The sequence below is a fragment of the Mustela nivalis genome, assembly GCF_964662115.1.
Source record: "Mustela nivalis genome assembly, chromosome: 5".
Taxonomy (NCBI): domain Eukaryota; kingdom Metazoa; phylum Chordata; class Mammalia; order Carnivora; family Mustelidae; genus Mustela; species Mustela nivalis.
The window spans coordinates 5218656-5246090 of record NC_139024.1 but is presented as its reverse complement, the minus strand read 5'-3'; the positions used below and the strand labels follow the sequence as shown (position 1 = coordinate 5246090).

The 27435-nt window shown below is 42.9% G+C and overlaps 1 protein-coding gene across 3 annotated transcripts in view; it reads right to left on the bottom strand.

Annotated features, from left to right (window-relative positions):
* The window catches only part of PACRG (parkin coregulated), a 512311-nt gene that overhangs the window by 133597 nt on the left and 351279 nt on the right, over positions 1-27435 (bottom strand). Inside the window, exon 5 of one of the 3 annotated variants that reach the window (XM_082730760.1) lies at positions 14279-14655. The exons of the other annotated variants lie outside the window; for them this stretch is intronic. Within the exon in view, the coding sequence (XP_082586886.1) occupies positions 14648-14655 (8 nt within the window). The 3' untranslated portion in view covers positions 14279-14647. Of the gene's footprint in view, positions 1-14278; positions 14656-27435 lie in introns of those variants that run through there. 3 annotated transcript variants of the gene reach the window in all.

Below are 27435 nucleotides of genomic sequence, written 5' to 3'. Positions count from 1 at the left end.
TTCTTCTCAGCAAGTTTCAGGTTCAGTAACTCTGAATTGGGGTTGGAAAATTGGAAAGAAAATTGAGTTGTGGGGGCAAAATAACTGCTTAACTTAATTACTAAAATGCCTCACTTCCCTATCACGATGTCAATACTGTGCACGCTGCAATTCAAGCTTCAGTAAAACAGCTATTTTGTAAAAATTTAGGACAAAAGATATGCCATTTATTAATGCATCAATATATTTTAGTGAGCGCAATACATGAAAAGGAAAAAAGTAATTATTCACCTACAGGTTAGACCTCCATTATTTTAAGTGTTGGCGATTTGCGAAGCTCTGCATGAAAAGTAATACAAATATATCTGAGTTAACTCTGTGGCAAATTAAATATCCTGGATATTAAATACACTTGACAAGACATCTTGAGGTAGAGAAAGGATGCTGAAGAGGGAACATTATTTAGTCTGGTGGCAGGCTTTGAAGTAGATGGATTTTTGCTACTCACAGATATATTTTCACTATTGTTTCCTGATTATTAAAATGGCTGTAGAATCTTTATTAAGTTTCCTGGAAGCATTAACTCTGTTAAAATTAAGAAATCTCACCCAACTATGGCATCTACAAAATATAAGAAATGACAATAAATCCATCCCTTGGACTTGATAGAGAACAAATAATACAGAATAATTTCTTTGGTTTGGGCCTATTAATCCAATAGTGGTTCTCAGACATGGAGCAAAAAGAGTAAAAATAAAAATAACTAAGCTATGGACGTAGGTAAGCAACACTCTGCAGGAGAAAGCCAAGCTGTATGGGAAAGGGCTAGTAAGGAGACAGCAGAGCTGAATGAAGGTGGTTGGTCTTCAAGGCGGAAGGTAGAGGAAGTCACAGTAATGGAAACAGAATGAAGATGGCGACCTCCAGAAGGGAGGGAAGAGAGCGTAATTGTGTCAGGAAAACTCTAGGACTGTCAGCCCGGGAGTTCTAGTAGAATAAGAAAACACTTTGTTGTCTTTCTCTGCTTGACTTATTTCGCTAAGCATGATACGCTCTAGTTCCATCCATGTTGTCGCAAATGGCAAGATTTCATATGATCTCCCTGATATGAGGAAGTGGTGATGCAACATGGGGCTTAAGTGGGTAGGAGAAGAATCAATGAAACAAGATGGGGTTGGGAGGGAGACAAACCATAAGTGACTCTTAATCTCACAAAACAAACTGAGGGTTGCTGGGGGGAGGGGTTTTGGGAGAAGGGGGTGGGATTATGGACATTGGGGAGGGTATGTGCTTTGGTGAGTGCTGTGAAGTGTGTAGACCTGGTGATTCACAGACCTGTACCCCTGGGGATAAAAATATATGTTTATAAAAAATAAAAAATTAAAAAAAAAAAAAAAGAAAACACTTTGTTGAAGGCCTTTCTTTAGGATACTATTACTGAGGTGACCTGAGAAGGTATTCAACTCTCTTATTTGTAAAAGAATCTAGAAAAAAAGATTTAACTTAATCTAGGTTATGCATGACCTTGTCTTAGTAAAAAAAAAAAAAAAAAAAAGCAGGATAGAGAAAGAATTTAGCAGAATGCTGTTACATTAAATACTTAATATGATGGCTAAGGAAGGAAGGAAAACAAAATAGGGAGTGTAGAGCCAGAATTAAAACCCATATCTTGGGACTCCGTCCACTGCTCTTTCTACTAGACATTTAACACTAGTTTTTTTTGTTTTGTTTTTGTTTGTTTGTTTGTTTTTAAATATATGGTATAAATGCAAGTATAAGGCTGGACTAACCCTCCCTTTAGAGCACATTGATTTCCTTTGTTTAAGTTAAAAATAACAAGGACATTTCAAAACCCTTACCCAATGCCAGACAGATGCAATATTTAAATCCCTTAAAATACTATATCATGTGACCCTGAGAACGGCCACATGCAGTGACTATAAAGAGCTCAGAGACGTTACTAAACTGTCTGAGGTCACCGGGCTGGCAAGTAGATCATCTATGAGTGGACCAGCTCTCCGTTACTCCAGCTTTTGACATTGAAAGCAGCTCACTTTCAATGGAAAGTTCTGCCTCCAAGCCACATAGTCTGCTCAGGCAGGATGTGGATGTAAAGATGGACTCATAGTTAATATGGCAGCACGACGGATAAACAGATTACTCAGCTGTGGTTACGAAACGGGTTTCCAAAACTACAGAAGGCATGTTTCATTTGAAGACGGTACTGAACTTGGATTCCAGTAGCTTTCAGTATCACACACCTGCTTCAGCGGGAAGAGATGCCTGGACATCGGAGTTTACAATATTATTTCTTAATAATATGTAATTCAAAATTGCATACTTAAGTCATCTCAAGTTTGTGATGTATTACCGAAGCAATGAAATTCTGGGTTGTATTTTACCATTATCTCTTCTCATTTAAAAAACTATTTAAAACACAAATTTAAAAAGTTGTCATTGCCACGCGTTTAATTCAGAGGAACAACCTGGCTCACTGTATCTTTCAGTGATACCCCTGCTCCCATCATTCAAATTCCAAACTTCTCTTTCCCAGGTTTATTGCTCTTGGCTATTTGCATAAAAATGGAATCTTTGATCTTTAAGGGTTCATCAGCTCAAATAGCTCATTCCCCATCCTAAGACACAAGTAATGAGGGGTGAAAGGTTTAGTGGTTCACTTCAACCAGCCATGCACAAGCAGGTTACTAAAACCCACCTCTCTCCCTCCTCCGTCTCACAATGGCTGCTTTTACTGTAATTCTGCGCTCAAGCCCATCTTTGGTTCTCCCTGGCTCGAACGTGAATTAAGGTGGTCATTCCCTGCAGGTATAGGTCTTAACACAGTGAGCAGCCTCGTTTTACTAGGGGCAGAAAAACACTGGCAATGGTCCAATTGGGGCTCTTACACTTACCAGAGCACCTAGGTGAATTTCTTAGTCTCTCAGAGCAGTAGTTTGCCCCCCCACCCCACGAAAGGGATGGCATTAAAATGACTACCTCATGTGGTCATGGTGGGAAATTAAAGGGATAATATCCATTAGGCTTTGTAGGTGAACCCACAAATGGTCTTTTCCCCATTCCTTTCCAAGAACTATAGGGTTCCGGGATCCAAACAGAAATGTCAAAAATAGAGTGCCTCAGTTTGCCAGTAGTCCTTACTTGTCAAATGATCAGTAAATTATACCCCATTCGTTTCTCATCTAATGACAATTTTAGTAGTTATTCAACACTCAGGAAGGGCTGGCTTGAATAGGCACTAAGGAACCACAACCATGAGGGACAGAGCACAAGGGATGATAGCATCCTTAAAGGCAGTGCTGACGGTTTGGTTGAATTTACTAGTGGTGTAGTAAAGCGAAAAATAAGCTTGCTTCCTTTTTTTTATGCCGAGACATAACTATTTATATTCTCAACCCACTGGATAACTATCCTTGTGTTAGGCTGGGAATACACACGAACACCATCAGCAGGATACGTGCTGTGCATTCTTCAGCACATCCACTCACTCCCTCAATTGTCGTTCATAATGCACTGTGTGAAGTCCTGGGGATGTGATCATAAGTCAGACCACCTCCTCATCCGCCAGGGGCTTGCCTTCAAGTAGTAGACGAGGCTCCATAGGTAAACAGGGAAGTGGGAGAGGTGACGAGAGAGAAGCAGGTATAGGTAGGGCAAGGACCCAAATGAGGGAGTGTGCTTTTTTACCTCTAATGGTACATCTGGGAAGGCTTTGAGGATGTTCATGGAAGCTGGGAGAAGGGAAGAACACTCTTGGTTGCAGGAGTGCTAGCAAAAGTACAAAGGCATACAACATCATGGTTGTTTCTTAGATATCAAGTTTCCTAGATATCCCATGTTACTTGACAAAGGACAGAGATGTAGACCCAACTAGGAAGCTTGGATTTTATGTTATGTACAGTAGTTAGTAATGTAAGAGATGTGTTTTAGAAAGACCACTCCAGTAGTAGTGTGGAGGCAACGTAAGGCTTCCTCACAAAGATGTCCATATCCTAATTCCTAGAACCCATGGACATGTCATATCACATGGCAAAAGGAACTTTTGCTTAAGTTAAGGACCTTGAGATGGGGAGATTCTCCTGGATAAGGTGGGCGTGTCTAATGTAATCAATAGCAGAATGGTCCTTTAAAAAGGAGAATTAAAGATGCCAAAGGAAGAAAAGTTACAAAGATGTGATGCTGTTGGCTTTGTAGATGGAGGAAAGGTCTGTGTGCCCAGAAATAGAAGCTGGAGAAGGAAAAGAAACATTTTCTCTTAGAGCATCCCGAAAGAAACGCAGCTTTGCAAAAGCCTTGGTTTTAGCCTAGTAGTCTGTGTTGGATCGATGAACTAGAGCCATAAGACAATAAGCTGGTGGGGTTTTGGACTCTTTAACTGTCAACTTGTTACAGTAGCCATAGGAAATGAGCCCAGGAGGCTTGGAGGAGGATTGCAGGAGAGAAAGCTTCAGTCTGGACCAAGGTGGTAGCAATGGAAAGGAAGACATTTGCTGGATGCAGGAGGTTGTAAAGAGACAGCACAGGGACTAACCTGACTAGAGGTGATGCTTTAGAAAAAGAGAAAGAAAGAGTTTAAAATGGCTCCCAGGTTCATCTGTGAACTGGGTTGTTGGAGAAGGCAACATAGGGGGAAGAGCATGTTTGGGGGAAGATGAGAAGTTAGTGCTAAACCCATTGGATTTAGAATACCCTTGAGACTTTGGGAGAAGACAGGTAGTTTGACACATAGGTCTGTGGTTTAGGGGGAAATCTGGAACTGAAATTTTGGAGTCATGAGCTTGCGGGCAACGGATGAACCCAGAAGAATGGCCGACAGCCCTGAGGAAGAGAGACCGCATGGGCCAAGATATAATGACAAAACCAGGGCGTCTCACAGGTGGATGGGAGGGTTTCGTAGAGTGTAAAGAGTAAGTGCACAGGAGTGTCCTGGAAAAGAACAGCCAGCTCAAGAAGGAGGTCCTACAGGAAATGAAAGGAGGGGGAGGACATTCCAGAGAGAGGGGTTGAATAAGAATGATAGAAAGAACTAGCAGAAGACAAGCCACAGAATGGTGGAGTGTGTACAACGCTTGGCTGAGCTAGAAGGTGAAATAAGAGAATGCGCTTAGACAAAAACGGGGGAGTGGACTGGGGATAGGACAGAACAGAAAGGATTTTTGAATTGGCATGGGATTTAGAGTCAGTTGAGTGGATTTACAGTAATATTGAAAATGAATTTTTAAAGTCACAGATCAGAGATATTTTTAATTAACTTCCTAGTTTCTGATGCTTAAAATAGCTGGCAGATAAATTTTCCTATTGTATGGCTCTAATTATGCCACAGTACTCAAAAAGTTTCTCTAGATTACAGAAAGGTCAATATCTCCTTGAATCTGGGCATCGTCTTACAGTCAGCTGACCAGGACCTCTCAGCGTTCTACGACACAAAAGTGTGTCGCCATCTCCAGGCCTGGCTCCTTAGTCTGCCCCGTTTCTCCTTCCCCCTTTTCCCGTATCCAGATCTGACTCATTCTGCAAAGCACAGTCTGAACACTGTCTCCCTCAGAGAGTGCTTCCCGGCCCCTGGAGGTGGACTTGCCCACCGTTCTTATGGGATGTCTCTCTTGTCCTTCTAATGCTTTCGTTTGTCATATGAGTCATGTCTTCTCATCACTAGCCAAATCGATCACTTCCTGGCACAGGGAAGGAGTCAAGCGCAACGGAAGCAGAAACGTTTGGGAAGGAGGATCAGAAAGAGTCTTCCATGCCAGTTTGGACTCTCACTGAAGTTTATAAAGCCGGGAAGTCACATTAAGAAAACAGGTTCTCCACCAGTTGATTTGGGAGCTTCATGTAAGCTAGAGGTGAGAGGTAGAGCAGGCGGTGGTTCAGTAGTCTGGGGTGTGAGCTTTCGAGGTCAGGGTAAGTCATTGTGCATTACTGAGAATTATATACATAAAATAAACCCAGCGAGGATAAGTTTTAAAAAATGTTGTGAAATTAATATGATCATATATATATATATATATTTATATTTATATATATGTGCTAATTTCACAATGATTTTTTTTTTAACTTATCCTCACTGGGTTAGTGATTACGTCTAGTAACTTTCACTGTTTGAAAGACGGTAACTTTGGACTTGATCTACTGATGCAGTAGCTGTGCTGTGTGGCACAGAGGACCGTAGGACACAGATCGCGTGCCTGGGAGACAGCTGCCGGAGAAAACACTGGAAGCCCAGTGAACTTCACATTTCAGATACATAATGAAAAGTGTTTTAGTATAGGTAGGTCCTAAACATTGCATAACATATCCTTACACTAAAAACGGTCATTTGTTATTCATCTGAGATTCAGATTAATGGGCCACCCCATACTTTAATTTGCTAAATCTTGCAAGCCCAAAAGAAATATCCAGATCCAGACTGAAGTGATTTCCAGCAAACCGGTGTGACTTTTAAATGCCTTTTCTCCTGCTATGGTTTATGGTCCTTTGTTCTGCCTCCTCCAGAAGTCCACTTCACGTGGTCTCACATGCTACAAACGAGGAAGAGTCCATAACCTTTGAAGACGAACTGTCAAGAGCATTTCCCTGAGCTGTCAAAATGGTCTTTCTCGTGTTTAACCTAAGCATCTAGGTTGCTGACCACTTTTTGTCCTGTTCCCTGCAGAACAAATGAGCACAGAGGACCTACAAGAGCATTTGCTAATGACACTGGGAGTGCTTATCCTGGTTCCTCTCTGACCTTTCTGTTTGGCCAGCAAGCCCAGGCTCATGCGGCGGCTGTGCTGTGAGCCCAGTTCTGCCTGGGCTGTGTGGGGTTGACAGCTTAGGGCACCTCCATCCGCGGAGCGCTCCCTACGGCTCTGCCAGAGCCCGCTCAACTCTCCGGGGATCTCAGGACATCCATGAGTAGAAGAAAAGGTGTTGAAATGCTCTGCTGTCAAGCTCCTGTTCAGTGCTCACCTTCCCTTAGAGAGGCATCCCCACAGGGTGCAAAACACCACAGTTCTTCTACCTAGGAGCTGTTTTCTTTCCGTTTCAGCCCATCGTTGGTAATCATTTCTTTCCTCCTTCCTAACTTCATCCTCCAGAGTCGATACTGCAGCTGAAAGACTCCCATTTGGAGGAAGAATTAACTCCATGCACCTCTGGCTCTCAGCACCTGGCTATTTTCCCAATTGTACTCAGTTTTCATTTACAAATACTTTCTCATCTCTTCCCCACATACTAGATCTAACTGGTTTTCTTTCTTCTTTTGTATTTAAAAGAGGATGACTGTGGAGATGGTAGTTTGCCTTTGTCTTCATTGGCTTCCACTGTACTTCATTGAGCCATGCATCCAGTTTGCCTGTATCATTTTTTAAAATTTATTTAGTTTTAGTTTTAGTTTTTTAAAAGATTTTATTTATTTGACAGAGAGAGAGAGATCACAAGTAGGCAGAGAGGCAGGCGGGGCGGGGGGGAGGGGAAGCAGGCTCCCTGCTGAGCAGAGAGCCCGATGTGGGGGCTCGATTCCAGGACCCTGAGATCATGACCTGAGCCGAAGGCAGAGGCCCAACCCACTGAGTCACCCAGACGCCCCTGTATCATTTTTTTTTAAAGATTTTATTTATTTTTCATTTATTTATTTAGAGAGCTTGTCCTCTGGGGGAGGGGCCGAGAGAGAGAGAGCGCGAGTGAGTGCATCTCAGTAGACTCCCGGCTGAGCTCAGAGCCCTACAGGGGGCCTGATCCCACAACCCTGACATTGTAACCTGAGCTGAAATCAAGAGTCTGATGCTTAACTGACAGAGCCACCCAGGAGCCCCTGGCTTGCCTGTATCATTTTAGATGCTTCAAACTGTTGAGTGACATAGACTCTAGACTGATGTAAAATATGTCTCTTTTAGAAACTCCAAGAAGTAACATGATTATGTTAGAAATAATGATAAATTTATCTCTGTGTTTTAAAATATATAACTCAAAATTGCATGTTGAACACATTGGAAAACAAAATGAGAGTGGTATTTTATTTTATTTTAAATTTATTTTTATTTTAACTTTTTTTTTTTTAGATTTTATTTACTTATTTGGTGGAGAGGGAGCAAGCACACACAAGCAGGGAGAGCCGGAGAGGGAGAAGCAGGCTCCCGGCTAAGCAGGGAGCCTGATGCAGGACTCGATCCCAGGACCCCTGAATCCCCACCTGAGCCCAAGGCAGATGTTTAACCAACGGAGCCGCCCAGCATCCCAAGAATATTATTTTAGTAAAAATACATGTAAAGCATAAATCTCCTAATTTAATTGTTTCCAGTATCAGATGGGCAGGTGAAATAAACACTCCGAAAATGCAGTGGTGGGATTCCCGAGTTTTTTCCCTTTTTCTGTGTGGGGTGCCACACCGTTATTAGATCAGAAAGGCAAACACGCAGTATCGCCTATGCTGGCCATAAAGAGTTATAACTCTTGACTATACCTTGGTGTGTAGAGGGTAAGTTTCAATCTGAAGATAAAAAACAAACAGACAACCTTTCCTCAGGATAGAATGTTTCTACCCAACACTGAAATACAAACAAAAATTATTCTATATGGAAATTTGTCCACACATATTGCAAATTGTTTCCATTTTCCTTTATTGTCCTCTAATGATCTCATCAAGAGTGCATAATTAGCTCGCTAGACTGCAGAATTCTGGCTGTGCCCTGAAGCAGCCAAGCAGGGTTCTTGACTAGCCCCGGTCTCCTCCGGAGCTCACCACTGTCCCCGGGAGTGCAGGGTAGGAAGAGAGCTGCGCCTGTGCCTTCTGCCTCGACCCTACAGTTCGGGCGCGGTGGGGTGGGGGGAATCTTAGTCTGATATAAAATACAAAAGTAAGTTTTTTCACCTGCTAGTTAGTTGCCCCTGTCAGTTAGTAGTGGCTTTTGATGTCTTCCAACATCGTGGTAAGCTGCTGGGCAGATGGGTTTTGGAGCCAATTTTTCTTGGTCTGCACACAGCCCTTAATCTACTCTCCTCTGAGTAGAATGCGAGCCCAGCCCTAAGTCAGAGATTGAAATTCCAAAACCAAACCACAGATCCCGTCGTATTCACAGTTGAATCAAGGCCTTCCCTAAATTCTAGACTTGATTCTCGTCTGCTGAGCTCTCCATAGGTACAAACAGGCAGGGAGGGGAGAGAGCTCACCTCCCAAGTCCTAATGAACATACACTCTTTATTAGGACAAATGATCAGTCGAGGATATACTCCAGCAAACATGCTCTGTGTGGTGGGATTTCATGAAGAGTTTGTACTTCTTTCCTTAAATGAAGGCATTGGAAGCACACAAGGGTTTTCTTCTATAAAAAGCCACTTACTGTCACCAAATATTATTTCCTCTTTCTTTCACTAATTAGTTAGAGATGAAATAATAGTTGAGCATTTCATAATCTTAAATTCACAATATTTTACTTAATTAAAATAGGTAATTTAGGAAAATAATTGGCAATTGCTAAAAACCTCTAATGCTGATGACAACTGAGCTGGAAGCATTCTTTCCTCACAAATTGGTACTTAAATATAAAGTTCTGCGCACAGCTGGAAAGTGCCATCGTAAAGGGCATTTACGTTCAGTAGCTATCATTAAACCAAACAAACCGAAATTAAAGGCAGAAGAAAAACAGCTAATTTTAGAAGAAATATTTGGGCATAGATTTTAAGGGCTCAAAAGTATAAATGACTCTCTAAGTGTTTGTAAGAATATTGTCAGATGACCTCTCTGCAGACTTCCAAGACATCGATTTCATCTCATACTTCACCCTGGAGTTAGAGTTTTGAATATCTACATGCCTAAAAAAATTAAGGCTATGTACATCATTTTTCTCAGACCAAAGGGTGAGGTTTTGTGGGCAGACTCAAATCACATTCATGATTTTCCAAATCAGGTCATTCGTGGGACTGAATCCATGCCCACCAATGCTGACTTAAACAGAGGAGAAAGAATTGTGTCTGCCATAAGAACACATACCTTCTGTACATTTCCCTATTTAGAAAAATAATAAAATGCCTCTCTGAAATACCATACAACACAGCACAGATATGTGCTAATTTGCAGGAACACCAAAGAAAAAGACATCCTCTGGAGGGCTGATTTGCTCAGTGGGAGGCTGTCTTTTTCAGGCTTGGAACAAAACCCGGTGGATACGGATCAGAACATACTCAGACATCATTATGTGTGTGTTGGTGGGGAGGGAGGCGGGGTGGGCATACCATTCTACAGTATGGAATTTGCTATCACATTTTCTCCTTGGTAACACATTAAAAAAAAAAAAAAAGATTTAAACAACAGTCTAAAGAGCAAGTGATTAAAAAAAAAAAAAGAAAGAAAACCACAAAAAACCACCCAGGACAATAAATGTTTCATTCTAGCAGAGTACAATGGTGATATTTCAGCTCCACCAAACAAGTCTTTAAAATAAAGATTCTTTATATTCTTTTGCAAATAAACATCCAAAATATTTATCAAATTGCAGTTATGTTAAAGCCAAGCGAGCATTTTTCAGTTTTCATGTCTTTTTTGGGATGCCAAAATTTTTTTTAAAAAAATATGAATATTACCTACTGAAGCTTTCTCATAGAAAGTAAAACAATGTGATACATCCAAATCTCTTAAAAGATATTTTACTTTTAAAGTCATTGTTTTAAGAAAAGATCTGAAACCTGTTTTGAAGTTTCAGGGTAGAACAGACACCCTCAGTCAAATACCAGTATAATCCAAACCCAGCACAAAACATCATCCTCGGCCTCGCTTTTCACTAAATTTACCATTTAGAAAATTAACTCATCCAATATTTATTTATGAGCCACTGCATACCATTTACTGGGCGAAGGAATTAAAGGGTGATGGAATTTTAAGATGGCGCCGTCCAGAGTCCCACAGTCAGGGAGGTCACTGCCAAGCAGAAGGAATGGGAACATACTGTTTGTGTCGCATTAAAACCATGACCGAAGTGCTTAATAGGATCACGGACAGAGCAAATAGTTCTGCTAGTTCCTTCCTGGGAGGAGAGAAGGGATACTCCTTGAAGGTGACATTGAGCTGCCCTTGAAGTATGCCTGTTGCAGTAAGCGCCAGGGCTACAGAGGGACGACAGGATGGCAAGGAGGATAGGGGCCAGATGGTGACACGCATGTCGCACTAAGGACTGGCCCCCGTGCTGGCCCGGACTCAGGTCTAGCTCTGACTCAGCTCCTGGGGCCTGTCCTCAGGCAGGGCGGAGGTTAATTTACTTAATCCTCCCAACCACCCCGGGAGGTAGTTACTACTGCCGGTCCCGTTGTATAGCGGTAAACTGAGGCACGGAGCGATTGAGCAATGCGTCCAGTGTTGCAAAGAGGCGGTGCGCCTGCAGTGCTACCGGATAGTGGGGAAGCCTGGGGGCCGGAGTGGCTTGAAGGCCACTGTCCTGGTCAGCGTGTGGGGCCGGGGATGGGCCAGAGAGGCAAAGGCCAGGAGCAGGAAATCCAGGTAGAAAAGCCGAGACAGGCCGGTGACAGTGAGGGACTGAACTGAGGTGCAACTGGGAAGACTCAGCCGAAATGATAAACTTCACAACTTAAAATTTTGTGACCCCGAGAGCGGGGAGTCCCGGGAGGGCAGATTCTGACGGCCCTGCCCCGTCCGGAGACGGGAACGAGGCCGAGTTTCCCGGTAACTGCGGGTCCCGGGTGGGAACACAGGAGGGGGACACCGCAGGCCGGCGGGAGGTGTGGAATCTTCTAGAAGGCCGGTGGGTCTGGGTGTCATCAGCTGTTGGATGGACGTGACTGCGGGGGGCAGGCTGGGGCGGGGGGACCGGCCGGGGGACGCAGGAGGGCGGGGGCGGCCGGAGGGGCCGAGGCCGCAGACAGCGGCGACGGGAGCCCGAGCCGCGGTGGGCGTCGGCGGACGTCGAGCCGCCGGGAGGGCAGAGCCGGCGGCCTCCGCGCGGCGCCCCCGAGAGACGCGGCGGCAGGAGCCGGCGGTGCCCGGGCGGGAGCGGCCGGGGCGGGAGAAGCAGGGGAGGCTTCGCGGCGTTTCCCCTCGGATTCCCCGGAGACGCGGGGGCCGCGGGCGCCAGCAGCGAGCGGCCGGCGGGGCCCCCGGGGGCTCCCTCCAGAGCCGCTCCGGCCCCGGCCCGCGGCTCCTCCCGCGCGGCCGGCGGTTCCCCGGGGGCGTCGGCGACCTGCTCCGGCGCGGACTCGCCGCGGACGCTCGGTCGCCTCCGCGAGACCCGGCGCCGCCCCCGAGACGGGCGCAGCGGCCGCGGGTTTGGCGCGAACCCGTCGGCCTCCGCCGGCGGCTCCGGACTCCCCGGCCGGGGCGGCGAGGTCGGGTCCGGCCCGGGGCGCGGGGGCCGGCGGCGTCCGCGTCCGGCGGCCTTCGGGGCTCTGCGGGGCGCGGCACGAGCGCGGGCGCCCGACGGACGAGTCCGGGGAACCGGCCGCTTCCCAAGCGCCGCGGCGCCCTGGAACTGACCGTCCGGGTCCGGCCGTCGCCTGGGTCCGCGGCTGCGGTGTGGGGCCCTTCGGACCCTCCGAGGAGCGTGTGGCTTTGGGGCTGCCCCCGGCCCGCTCTCCGGGAACTGCTGGGCCCCAGCCCAGGCGCTGCGCTCGGGCGCGGCCTCCGGCCGGAGACGTCGGGTCGCGGCCCCAGAGCGGACCAGGCTGCGACGGCGCGACCCGGCCGCACGCGACCCGGCGCTCGGGGTCCGCTCGCTAATGCCAAATCCGCACTGGATCTGGGCGTAGTGTACCATTTTACATGAACTAGATAACGCAATAAAATCAAGAAAAATAGCCACAGGGTTCATGATGTCTGTCAGGCACCCTCCCAAGTCCAGCGGAACCGAACAGAGGTGATTCCTCTACCGCCGTCTTCCCTCGGGACACCGGGGGGGGGGCTGCGGGGTGGGTTGTGGGCCTGGAAGTTGCAAGCTTCTTGGTCCCCATCCTGAGGCTTCTCAGGAGCCCACCAAGAATAGCCTCACTGTGGCCAAAGGCTCTCCTATCCCCAGGACATTCCAAGGTCTTAGAAGCTCCAGGTCAGGAACTGGGAGGCAGGCACCCATTATATTCATGACCTCACAGGGACAGCCGGTACCCTCGGATGATTTTCAGGTAAGGGGGAAATGTGATAAAAGCTGAGTCTTAGGGAAGTGAGATATCTGAAGCCTCGGGGAGCGGACATGGAAGAAGGTTGGTTAGTAGAGTTTTAGGGAAGACGTTGCAGTGGGAAGAGGAAAGAAGGAATTCCGAGACAGTGGGAAGGACTGCTGAATGACCCCGTGTCTGTCCCTACAGATAACAGATACCCGGAGAGCGACCAAAGCTCTCTGAGTCTCAGTTTGCTCATCTCTGCTTCGGGAGCATCAACCCCGTCTTTACAATGAGACTGTCGTGAGGAAAAATAAGCAAGGCATGAGAAAACAAATATACCACTATTATCCTGTAAAGTGCCAAATTTTCATTTTTCTCTATTCAAGAAATATATAGGTGTGCTTAAATAATATGTCACACACTGCGCCCATCTGTAATGCTCATAGCCCTTCCTTTTATTTGAGTCTTAAACACTCTTATAATTCCAAGCATTGAACTGGGCTGAGTTCAGTATGTGAACTCACACGGATCAAACCCAGATACAAAAACCTACAGGCAAATGAAGGAAGACAAGACGCACTCCCGGAATTATCTCGGGAGTGGAGAGGGAACTTCCTAAGGGGTATTCAGCTATGTGCAAATGATGTTCAGAACAGAATTACATCCCAGGGGCTGACAGCAGGGGAGAGAGTTAATCACACCACCCCCCCCATGCTGTAGTTTGACCACATGCAAGGTGGCATAATATTGTCTACATTTTCAGAGGAATATTGTGAAAATGAATGGAATATTATCTCCAAAGCAATGTGACATGTTTGGACAGAAGCCACGATGAGAAAAATTCAAGTGTATCATTTCTGAAGAGGCATTTTAAAAACAGGTTAGTCTAAGGCAAACACAAGAACAGATTGGACTTAAAAGATGTTTTCAGACCTTTTGTAGAATGAGGTTGAACACCTTATGCAAACAGAATTCATTCAGACTTCCTATTACGAAAAACGAACAGAGAGAGAGGGGGAAGCAACTCTCGGATTCACCTGTGACTAGAGAAGTTGCTCTAACATGATGCAGGAAAACATAATGTACAAGGTCAGGATTTTCCAGAAAGAAGTTGAGATTTCCTTTTCTTCAGACAATATGTTACACATATGGTGAGTTTCTTAGCTTGATAAACATCTACAAGTAGATAACTTTGAAACAGATGGTCCTCTCACGACTTTGCTTTATTAATTTCCATGCCATTAGACTGAATAATTTACAATTCTGATGATCAGCTAACTTTCTGCTTTGGAAAATCAACGAATGCATCGGGGAAGTGACCAAGGGCAGGGATGAAGGTATCCCATTGCCTCTGGTAACGCATGATTCTGCCGTGGTCAGGAAACCGTGGCAAGGACTGCGCCTTGGGATTACAGCAATGGGGTCAAAGCCGTGGATAAGATCTCCTGGTCACAGAGGAGCGCTCCGCGCAGATTTGTGAAAGAAAGACGGAGAAGAACCTGAGAAGCAAGACCGGGCATATAGGGGTTTTCTGACTTCACAGAAATGTCATGGTATCCACGTGTTTGAAGAGTCAGAGAACTAAACAGAAGGGAGGAAAAAAAAAGTGGAAGGAAAAGCAGTAAAATGTTACTGTTATTTATGTGAGATTGAAATTCAGTGATTACAAGGTTTTCACCGACAGAGGAGTCACGCACATCAGAATGGTAACGACGCTAGGTGCAGGCAGAGCACACGTGGCCCTCCTCCTCCGGCACCTTGCCCAGCCTCGCCCGCCGATGGCAGTGGTCAGGATCCCAGCACGCAGCGCCCAGGGCCAGGCCCGGGTCTCGTGCCGGTGCCGGCAAGTGACCTCTAACGGAGACCACAACCACCATGCCCTTGACCGCGTCAGTGTCTTTCTGCATCCCACCCATGCACGTTCACGTTCTTTTTGGGAGCACAGATTCGGAAGATGGATGGACAATTCCAGGAAGGGTGCCAGCTCGGGCGCTACCGTCACTTTAAATTCCCTGTTGTGTGACTGTCCTGGGCATTGTGAGATGTGCAGCCCCATCTCTGGTCTCTGCCCCTCTACACACCGCTGCTGTCCCTCTGCCCTCATGTGCAGCAACAAAACAATCTCTCCAGGCACCTCTGAGTGTGCTCTGGGAGGGAAAAGTCTCTCCTAGTTAAAAACTAGTGCTCTAGATTGGACAGGAAAAGGTAACCTAATGACCGTGAAAAAAGTCAGTCAGTGCTGCTTCCAGGCCCAAGGCAGGGACACGCGGTGTCCGTGAAGTGCAGACAGAATGTAGACTGCGCAGCTAAAACTGTTCTACGGAAGCAACCACAGAGAATGCCGGTGTAGCTCCTGGCGTCGGAAGAAATGTTAATTTTAGCTCACAGATCACTTTCAAACACAGTGCTGCATTTAGTCCTTAATATATAATTACATAAACTCTGTATGTAAAAAATATGTATCATATACATGTGATATTTAAATTATATAATATATATTATATATATTTAACACACATGCCTGAAAAGTACATAATCTCCAGTTCATGGATTAGAAGGCCAAGGCTCAGAATGTAGAGTAATTTATCTCAGATCATACAGTAAAACAGATGAAGACCAGACTCAAATGCAGACCTTCAGACTCTGGATTCTGGGTTCTTTTTACGAATTTTTCCTAGAAGGTGGGGAGGGCCAGGGGTCACCAAGCCAGAAACCGCTGAGGTAGAGCATCAAGAGCAGTAAAGCTCAGAGCTGATAGGAAGCATGGATTACCTTTCAACCTTAGCAGGATGCGGAGGGGAGGGGGGGGAGGTTAGCAAGGACCCCCTCTTTGCACTTCTGCCAGACCAACTCCTCAGACGTTAAATGTGTACCTGATCTTATTGCCTCAACCAACAAGGTGCAGGAAGAAAAATGTTTACATTCACATTTTCTTTTGAATCATCCTTTACCATTTTTATTTTTTGTATTTTTATTATGCAAACGCTAGTTCAGTAACCTACATATTATAATACATATTACATCTGACATTATCTATTACTATTCTGTTACCACATTAATGTACATATTATATAATACGTATTATATATGTGTGTTGTGTGTTTATTTTTCATGCATAGATTTTATTTAACTGATGGAACGCATGATCAATAAAAAGATTTAAAAGCTTCTTTTCTAAAAAAAAAAACAAAATGCAATTACTTTCTAGACATGTCCACTCACAAATCTCAGTCCTCAGCCAGCCTCAGCCTGCCCTCTGGCCATTCCTTCCTCTCCTCTGGGAATCTCTGCCTTGTGCTCCCCAGGTGCCTGGGGGCATGGCACTCTCCTCCCCTTTTGTCTCTCGGGTAGGATCCCTTCACTCTACCCCCACCTCACCCCCGCTCACCCCCCACCTCTTCAGTTCCTGCACCATAGCTCAGCCCCAGTTCTCCCTCTACAGGTGGGTGTGCTGCTGGGGGCACCTTCTGTGACTGCCCACAGCTCTCGGGCTGGTGAGGGCATGTGGGGGGTGGGGGTGCAGCTGCTATACCAAAGCAAGGAACCTCCTTTCTCTTCCTGGTTTGCAAAGACTTTTCATCATGAGTAGGTGTCGAGGTTTTTTTTTTCCCCCCCTTTAAATAAACTTTTTAATTTTGGAATAATTTTAGATGTACAGGGAAATTGCAAAGATAGTACAGACAGTTCCCAGCCAGTTTCCCTGATGGTGAACTTCTTACATTACCATCTTATGTATGTCAAAACTAAGAAGTCAACACTGATCCATTACTACTGACTTTGTTCTAGATTTTATTTGCGTACCACCAGTTTGCCCATGTACGTCCTCACGGTATTGGAGGATCCGATCAGGACACAACATTGACTTGAGTCATCACTGTCTCCAAAGTCTCCTTGGCCCTGAGACAGATTTTTAGTCTTTCCTTGTTTTTCATCATCTGAATTGATCAGATATTTGGCAGAATTTCCTCAATTTAGATTTATCCAATGGTTTTCTCATCATGAACGGGTCTATGTTTTTATGGGAAAAACACTACAGAAGTATCGTTCTCAAAACATCATATCAGACATATCAAACAAATATTTTTGCTACATGTTAAAATAATTTCTCCTTTTAGTTATTATATTAAGTTGTAGTAATACATATTCCAATAGTGAACCAGACTTCTGTTCTAAGGATAACCCTATTTTACTGTGGTGCATTATTAATTTTTTGACTTAATGATATGTTATTGAGGATTTTTGCATTTATATTTGTACATAAAGACTGGTCTGCAATTTTCTGTCTTGAACCAACCACTCCAGTCCTTCATCAAGAGTCATTCCATTTTCTTGATTCCATGTTTCTTGATTCTCTGGAATAGTTTGTATGAGAAAAAGGGATAATCTTTGAAAATTTAGAAGAAATTGTACAGTGGGCTGGGTTATGTTTTTACTCTTATGGTGGGGGGTTAGCTTTTGATGACCTTGAGTCTCTTTAATGTCTATTGATTTATTAGGGGTTTCTGATTTTGGTAATTTATGTTTTTCTAATAGATTATCCCAATTACATTTCAAATAATTAGCATAATTTGTTTAGAACATATTTATGACAAAATATCTGTTACACTCCCTTTTTTATTCCCATTGTTATTTATTTATACCTTTTTTCCTGTGCCCTCATGCTGAAAATTTGTCTATTTTATTAGCCATTTCAAAGAACTAGGTTTTGGCTTTGCACATCGTCTGTTTCTTTGATATCAACTTCATTAATCTTTGCTATTTTATTTATTTTCTTCTTTCTGTTTTTGTTGGGATTACTCCATTCTTTTTCTGATTCTTAACCTGAAAAGCTTACATTTATTTTCAATCTCTTTAGCTTTAATTTATGAATTCATTTATACCACTATCTTTTTAGTTGTATTATACCTACAAAATTGGCTTAAATAATATAGCTTCTTTAGAATTTGTTGAGATTTTAATATTCTTCATGATCAATGTTGTAGATGTTCTAGGAGTCCTAGAGAAGAATGTATATTTTCTGTCTGTTGGGTGTAGAGATCTGATCTATCGGTCAAAACTAACCTTTTAATTTTGATGCTTAGAACAACCTACATAAACCCACAATTACATCATCAATTTACCTTCAAAAAAGGAGGAAAGAATATACAATGGAAAAAGACAGTCTCTTCCAACAAATAGTGTTGGGAAAACTGAACAGCTATATAAAAAACAGTGAAACCAGATATTTTCTTGCACCATTCAGAAAAATAAACTCAAAAGGGATTAAAGACCTAAAAATGAGACCGAAAGCCATAAAAGTCCTAGAAGAGAGCACAGGCAGTAATTTCTCTGACATTGGCCCTAACAACATTTTTAAGATAAGTCTCCTGGAAGCAAGGGAAATAAAATAAACTATTAGGGCTACATAAAAATAAAAAGCTTCTGCACAGCAAAGGAAACAATCAACAAAGCTAAAAGGCAACCTACGGAATGGGAGAAGATATCTGCATATATGATAAAAGGCTAGTATCCAAAATACATAAAGAGCTGATACAACTTGGGGTACCTGGGTGGCTCAGTGGATTAAGCCTCTGTCTTCAGCTCATGTCACGGTCTCAGGGTCCTTGGATCAAGCCCCACATCAGGCTCTCTGCTCAGCAGGGAGCCTCTTCCTCCTCTCTCTGCCTGCCTCTCTGCCTACTTGTGATCTCTGTCAAATAAATAAATGAATAAAGTCTTTCAAAAAGAAAAAAAAAAGAACTGATACAACTCAACACCCAAAAAACAAGTAATTCAACTAAAAAGTGGGCAGAAAACATAAAAATACATTCCCCAGAAAAGACATCCAGATGGTCAACAGGCACATGAAATGATGCTCAACATCACTCATCATCAGGGAAATGCAGATCAAAACCTCAATGAGATATCACCTTATACCTGGTAGAATGGCTAAAATCAAAAACACAAGAAACAAGTGTTGGCAAGGATGTGAAGAAAAAGGAACCCTTTTGCACTGTTGGTATGAATGCAATCTGGTGTAGACACTCTGGAAAACAGTATGGAGGTTCCTCAAAAAGTTAAAAATAGAACCACCCTATGATCTAGTAATTGCACTACTGGGTATTAACCTTCCAAGATACAAAAACATTAATTCAAAGGGGTACATGCACCCCTGTGCTTATAGCAGCATTATTTACAATAGCCAATTTATGGAAGCAGCCCAAGTGTCCACTGACAAATGAATTGATAAAGAAGGTGGATGCGGGAATATATATAGGATGGAATGACTCTTGCTACAGGACTTTTTGAGGAATCTCCATACTTTATAAAGAAAATGTAGTGTGTGTGTGTGTATGAAATAACTCAAAGAAAGACAAATACCATATGATTTCACTCACGTGTGGAATTTGAGAAACAAAACACATGAGCAAAGAAGAGAGACAGAGAAAGAGAAACAAAGAAACAGACTTAACTATAGAGAACAAACTAATGGTTACCGGAGGGGAGGGTGGTGGAGGAATGGGGGAAATAGATCATGGGGATTAAAAGGCACCTATTCTGATGAGCCCTGACTAATGTACAGAATTGTCTAGTCACTATATTGTACACGTGAAAGTAATACAATATTACTAATTATACTGGAATGAAGACAAAAAACTTAATAATAAAAAATTAAAAAAACCCTGTGTCTTCAATATTATTATTATTATTATTATTATTATTATTATTATTATTTTGTCTATTTAAACTATTGTTAGTTTGTTAGGAGTATGACCTCCTACTTAATGAATTTGTCAAGTTTTCTTGTAATTCTGTTAACTTTCACTCCTTACAGTTCAGATTATGTTGTGAGGTCAATATGAGATCTTAATTTTTATGTCACTTTGGTAGCTTCTGCTTATTACTATCATATGTCTCTCCTTTCTCTACTCATGTTATCTTTGGTCTGATAGTCTATTGCCACATAAGTTTTCTTTAGCTTAATATTTGCCTGGGACACATATTTTCTATCTCCATCCTTTTTGCAAATCTTTCAGCATAGTTTGATGTATGAAAAATCCAGATTCAGTATTTTTATCCTTCTCCCAAATAAAACAAAGCTTTAGTTGAGCATCGAAAACTCTAGTATCCTGCCATTGTTGACTAGAATTTTAGTCTAGGTTTTTTTTTTTTTTTTTTTTTTAACATTTTCTTAAAGCAGTCACCAGTTACTGAATTTTACTAGCATTTTGTCAGTTTGAGGACTTGCCATTAGATCTGGTCTCCCAGTCTCAGCTTTGGGTTTATTGTTGCTGATGTACTTACTTAAACAGCACTTTACCTAGAGCTGAGTAGAGTTGGGAACTCTTTGAGTCTTTGTATATCTTTATTTCCCCTCACTCTTGAATGATATTTCAGTTGTGTATAAAATTTTAGGTGGTCACATTTATTTTTTCTTGGCAAGTTTGAGACACTGACTCATTGTCATGCATCTTGTACAGCTGGTATTCCACTGTCAACCCAACTGTTACTCTGCAGCGATCCAGCCTTTCTCTCTGTTTGCCCTACATATTTTCTGGTTTTCTGTGAAGTTGCCCGGTTTTTATGCATGGTGTGCCTAGGTGGAAGTTATGTATTTAGTCTCTCCTATTTGGGGTCCATTTCTTAATCGAGTAATAGATCTCAACTTGCTAATCTCTCCTTCAATGTTCTGGTTTAAAGTTCATCAATGCTCTGAGGTTTTGCATTTTACTTAGCCAAAGTTGATAATTTGTGCTTCTTTATATCTCACTGTTCTTGTTTCAGCTTTTCTATTCTTTTTAAAAATAGCTTCTTCCTATTTTTTTGTCTGATTGTCTTATTTCTTCATTCATCCAGAACATACTCTAGTTCCTCTTTACTATTATATAAATTTAGTATAGTCTGGAACGGTACATGTTTTAGTTGTTTGTTTTGTTGGCTATTTTTCTTAGCATTTGATGTCTTCATGTGTTAATGAATTTTTATCTTTTGGCTTATTTTTTTCTTAAAGATTTTATTTACTTATTTGTCAGAGAGAGAGAGAGCACAAGCAGGCAGAGGCAGAGAGAGAAGCAGGCTCCATGCTGAGCAAGGAGCCCGATGTGGGACTTGATCCCAGGACCCTGGGATCATGACCTGATCTGAAGGCAGCCGCTTAACCAACTAAGCCACCCAGGCATCCCTCTGCTGACTTATTTTAAGTGGAAAGTTTTTTTTTTCCCCATTTATCTCATTCTTTCTCAGTCTGTAATCCACTTCTGTCTACAAGTTATCTTTACCCAATGCCTTGGGTCCCAACCATCCCAGACAGCGGTTGGCAGCAGATTTTAGTAGCAAAATCTTCCAGTCCAGCCTCTGAACATTGAGCCTCATCCTGATCTCCATCCTACAGGGAGACTGTTATTATTACTTAGGATCCCGCAGAAGCCAGGCTCTCAGCCACCACTGTGTGCTCTGGAGTGGAGTCTCAGGAGGCCTGCAGCTTTAGGCCCATTCACTGCCAGAGTATTTCTACTCTGTTTCTGGTCTAAGGAGATAAGATGTGAATCTAGTCTTCGAGCCCAGATCTGACTTCCTTGAATTCTCTCCCTTTCTGTTTTCTCCATCGTTATGGTGCACTTGGCACCTAGCATGCGTTTGTATGCAGCAAGGTGTAAGTGTCCAGCTGTCATAGTAGGAGTTGATAAAGTCTTCTGAGAGTAGCACTGGCAGTCCCCAAAGGGAGTGACTACCCTGGATTAGTTTGGCTGGGGAAGCTTCCAAGAAGCCAATGTAACTGATCCGGTCCTCGCAGGACAGACAGTATCTTGGACAAGACAAGAGAAAAGGATAAAGTCTCAGAGAGAAGAGAAGAGAACAGTGGCACAGAGAAGAGGAGCAGGGAAACTATGCAGAGGAGCTAGTTAGAATCAAATCTCACTAGAACAGAAGCTCTACAAAGAAATCTGTAAAAGGCAAGGTTGGAAAAATTGTTGGGGCCAGATAATGGACATACCGTATTTCAAGACTAAGAGATTTAGACAAAAAGTGATGGAAAGATACTGACATCTTTGCATAGAAAAACACAAGAGCTACTGTTGATTTGAAATTTATTTTTTCTGCCAAGCACGATGCTAATTGCTTTATGTAAATTATGTCATGTGAGCCTCAAGCAACCCTATGAAATAGATACTTTCAATGCACACATTTAATTGATAAGAAAATTGAATTTAGAGAGACTAAGTGATTTGCTTGAAATCATATAGACGGTACAGCAGACTGAATCACGGTCTGAAGAGGTCCTAATTCCTGGAAGCTGAGAATGTTACTTTGTAAAGAAAAGGAGTCTTTGCAAATATGATTAAGGATCCTGACAAAGGGAGATAAGCCTGGATTATTCAGGAGGCCCCAGTTCCAATCACAAGTGTCCTCATAAGACGGAAGCAGAGACGAAACGTGACACACACCGAAGAGGAAGAGGCAGCGTGAAGACGGAGGCAGGGATCGGACTGACGCAGCCGCAGGACGACGTGTGCGCGGAACAAGGAGACTCAGCATGTGACCAGTCACTGTGACTCTGTGCTCACCTGTTCACCAATACTCAAGGGAAAAAACCCACTGACTTAGGATTATTCTAGAAGCGAGGCAGTGAACCGAACAAAGCAAGACTCAGCTGCACCTGGGGGATCCTCCAGGAGCTTCGACCGTCACCCGGACAACCAGGTTCTTGACTTCTAACAAGCGCGTCAGCTAAATGCTTATGCACTGGTACCATTAAGAGGTGGGAATAAAGAAGAAATGCTCTCGTGTTAATTACTTTCCCAGGAGATGGTTTATCACACTGATAACTTGCTTCATTTCTGGGTAGAGCTGTCGAATATTCCTCCATGGCTGTAAACAGGCATTTTTCATTTACTCGTCAGGAGCCCATGCATGACCCATGTTCTGATTCTCAACTTGGAAAAACTTTGAAATCCAAACTAAGGTGTTTAACAAGATAATATTTAAACTGCTTTATAATTCAGGTAAGTACCAAGCATCGTTTGTAATGTGTGATTATAAAAACATTACTGTCAGGTTGATGGCAGGCATGGAGTTCATGTCACGTATGCAGTTATTTGGCACTTGGTTATGCTAATTCCTGTGCTTCCCTGACAAGCTCTAAAACCCTTCTTTGTTTCAGTCATTCTGGGCACATGGCTTCTGCGGCAGGCCTGGAGGCAAGATCTGGGTCCGCAGGTGGGAGAAGTCCTTGAAACCTAGCCACGCATCCCTCACCTTTCAGGGTCCTGGTGAGAAGTCCACGTGAGATCATGTGCAAAGAACCTGCCCAGGGCCTGGTGCTGAGAACAGCGGTCACTGGGCCAAGAAGCCAGGCGACTCTGATTTACCGACAACGTGACCCCAGCCGTTTCTCCATCTGCAAAATTTGTTCCTACCTCTTAGTTTTCTTGGGAGGATTAAATGAGTCTACTCATATGAAGCAACTGGAACTTTCTAAGCAGTTTATATACGTTATTTATTTATAGCATAGGTTGAGACCAAGCCCCGACTTAGCACAATCTTAGATCCCATCTCTACAGGAGGCCTGTTGGCTTTCCTGGGAGTCCAGGGGGTGAGGACGTTGGGTGATGGGATCCCAGAGCTCTTTCTGGCGTAAGAGTCTCTGTTCCGTTTGTCACGTGTGGAATCTTTGGACTGCCCTTTGAATTGAGGGGATTCTTCTGAGGCCCTTGATGAGTTAATTCCACACTGCCTTGGAGTAAGGCTGAGTCTCTGTTGTATTTAGAATGCGAGAGGAATAAAATAACACTGAGCACGGGTGAACAAACAATAAAGCAGAACAGGGAGGTTTGGGAATATGTTCATAAAGGGGAGATACATTATGGTTCCTGCACATAGTGTAGGTCATAGATAGTGATGAAATTAAAATTCATCTCCAAAGTTTGCATGGCATTGCAAAGAATGGGGAGATTCACGAATAAGGCATAAGTTGATACCATAAAAAGGAGCTCGTTAAACAACTGTGATTTCAGCGAGGATGACAGACAACCGCCTCATTTCGCATTTCAGAACTATTACTGGTTTCAAAGCTATCACGAAATCTCTTTGCTTACTTTTTTCATCTCAAAATAGTTCAAGAAAAAATGCCCTCCTTTTGCATTTGGAAACATGGCTGTAAACAGTACTATTTCTACTATTCATCTTTTGAAATAGGGATGCATCCAAAGTTTTTATATTTGGGGAATTTAATAGGTATAATTCAGTATCCTTCTTCGTTGTTAGCACATTTAGAATGCATTTTAAGTGAAAACTAAACAGAAACATTTGCAGTCTATTCAAGATATTTTAACTCATCACATATGATTCTCCACAAAAAAATCTTTCACTGAATAAATTATTCAAAACCAAGAGTATAGATTGGCATAAAGTGGATTTTGTATTAGTTCATCTGGCAAAAATTCAAAGTGTAATACAACAGTTTCACCTATAACTATGTAAATGTAAGATATTATGTTATAAAAGAAATGTAAGGATTGTAGTAAACAGCCAAGTAATTTTAAAAAATGATTCCTAAACTAGCCAACACGGTCCAAAATCATTATGGAAAAAGATTTTAAAACATAAATAAAGTACAAAAAGAGCTAAATTAATAGACATAGGTCATTTGTTCGTGAATGGGAAAATTCAGTCTCTTAAACATGTTTATTTTCTACAAATTATTCGATGCCACATTCAAAGTAATTCTAACAAATAATCCCAGCAGAGTTTTTCAATGGATCTTGACAAGCTGATCTTCAAATTCAAATAGAAGCACAAAGAGTCAAGAATACGTCAGATAATTTTGAAGAAGTCTGTTATCAACCTCTGGCGGTTAAAAGTAAGAGAGGAGGAAACATGCATACGTAAAGTGAAATGTCATAAATGCTCGAGGCCGTAGAGCGAATCAGTGGCAGAGAACTCAGATGATACTGGGACAATCACATCCCTACGTTACACCGTTCAAAAACAATTTGAAATGGGTCAAAGATAAAAATCTCTATTTTATTTATTTATTTATTTATTTAAAGATTATATTTGTCAGAGAGAGAGTGTGTGAGAGAGCACGAGCAGGGGGAGTGGCAGGCAGACGGAGAAGCAGACTCCCTGCTCAGCACGGAGCCCAATGCGGGCACTCGTTCCTAGGACTCTGAGATCATGACCGGAGCTCACAGCAGACACTTAACTGACTGAGCCTCCCATGCATCCCGAGATCACAATCTCCAATGCAAGAAATGAAACACTGAATCTTTAGAATAAAAATTAGACAAGAATATATCTGTGGGGTCAGGGAAGGGAGAGTTATATTAATCAAGGTCAAAAGTCTGAAACCACAATGAAACTGCTTACATTAAAATTATAATCTATAAGTGAGTGTGAAAATTAAGCTGAAGTTTGGATATACATATAACCAAGGAATAGTAGCCATAAACAAATACAACAAACTGATAAGAAATAAACAACCCAAGAAAAAAAAATGAGGAAAGCATTAATTAGGCAATTTGTTGGAGAGAAACTTGGTTAGCTAATATAAGAAAAGACGCTCGGCCTCACCAGTCATTACGGAAATGCAATCTGAAAGATACCTCTTACACCCATTTGTTGAGCAAAAATGAAAGTGTTTGACATTTCCAAGTCTCAGCCACCATGTGAAGGGACACAATGCTAATATTTTACCCCTGAACATGTAAATTGGAGAGTCCTTTGGTAGCATACAGAAGAATTAAAGATGTAATGCTCACAACTTTTCTTTTTTTTTTTTTTTAAAGATTCCATCTATTTATTTGTCAGAGAGAGAGAGAGAGAGAGCACACAAACAGAAGGAACAGCAGGCAGAGGGAAAAGCAGGCCCACCAGTGAGCAAGGAGCCCAATGCAGACCCAATCCCAGGACCCTGGGATCATGACCTGAGCTGAAGGCAAATGCTTAACCAACTGAGCCACCCAGGTGCCCCAAGAAAGGTTAGAAACATTTTAAATGACAACCCATAAGATGGATAAATTGGGGTATATTTATGCACTGTACACTCTTCAGTAGTTAAAATAGATTAACCAGAAGCACGCATAGCAATACAGATCTCAGAATAAACATGATGCATGAGAAAGCGTGTTGTTAAATGGTATGTATGCTACTATACTGTCTATATAAAATATGGGAAAAAAACAGGAAAAATGTATTGTTTGTGGTATGGATATATGTACTGGAGTATAAAAGCATGCATATAAATGATAAATAGTGATTTCAGAAAACGTCTGAGGAGAGGGGAAGAGGAATGGACTTAGAGGTAGGACACCCAGCAGTATCCATGTCATCGGAAATGTTTCCCCCTTTTTCCCCTTAAAAGTCTTGTGAAGCAAATATGGAAAACCGTAAGTATTCGATAAAACGGACTGGGGCCACAGGTGTTTATGTGCCAGCCTCTGTGTTTTTCTGGATGTTTGAAATATTTAAAATTAAATATTAATTTATGATTGTTAACCACATAACAAGAACGAGCATGCTACAGTACAAGTCCAGGAATTGAAGTCTTCCCCCCTATTTTACAATATCTGACATTAAGGTGCACTTCACAGTCAGGATATATGTTCAGAGAGTGTTTCTTTTTCCCCTCTTCAAGCCATTCCAAATTGATGGCATGTCCTACGGTCCTTAGTGCTTTAGATCTTCATATTGGTCTATGTTATCATGATCTCAGCCTCTACGTTCTGTAGTATAGAGATGGATTTGTGAGTCAGGTAATTTGACTGTTCTAAGCTCTCAGTTCCTCTTTCCCAAAGCACTGGAGGCTAGTTTCATAACTGTACAACCTCCTCTGTTGCATGGTACCCATGGCCAGAAGGATTCTGTGTTTGGTTTAATGCTCTGCTGTTGTCGTCTTGAACCTCTTAGTAATGTTTCTTTGAATCTGTGTTCTGCGAATGAGGAGGGGACACAGTGGAACACACTTGTGTGAGAAGGAGACAAGAGGAACATGAGTCCTCCTATCCCTCCGGCTGCCCATTCTCAGGCAGCCTGTGTGGGGTCCCTTGAAAGCGGGATTCTGGGGGACCCACGAGGTATTTGGGTCAAGGTTAGCATGTGACATCCATGACTGAGTAAGCACTTATAGCCCTGAGAGGCCAGGCTTTCTGGTTTGAACCAGAACTTACTCTGAATGCAGAGAGGAGGTGGTGATATTCCGAGAAACCTGAGTGACCAAACAGCCCTGTTGTCACACCCCTCCCTACTCCCATGAGTTCCGTGTGTTAGCCAGTGACCATTAGCTGGAGCTTATGACGCAGAACAGCAGAGAAAGGCTTGAAAGTCCTTCCTTATGCATTAGAGAACTGAGGACAGACTGTTGGAAGAGTATATTAGAGGGTG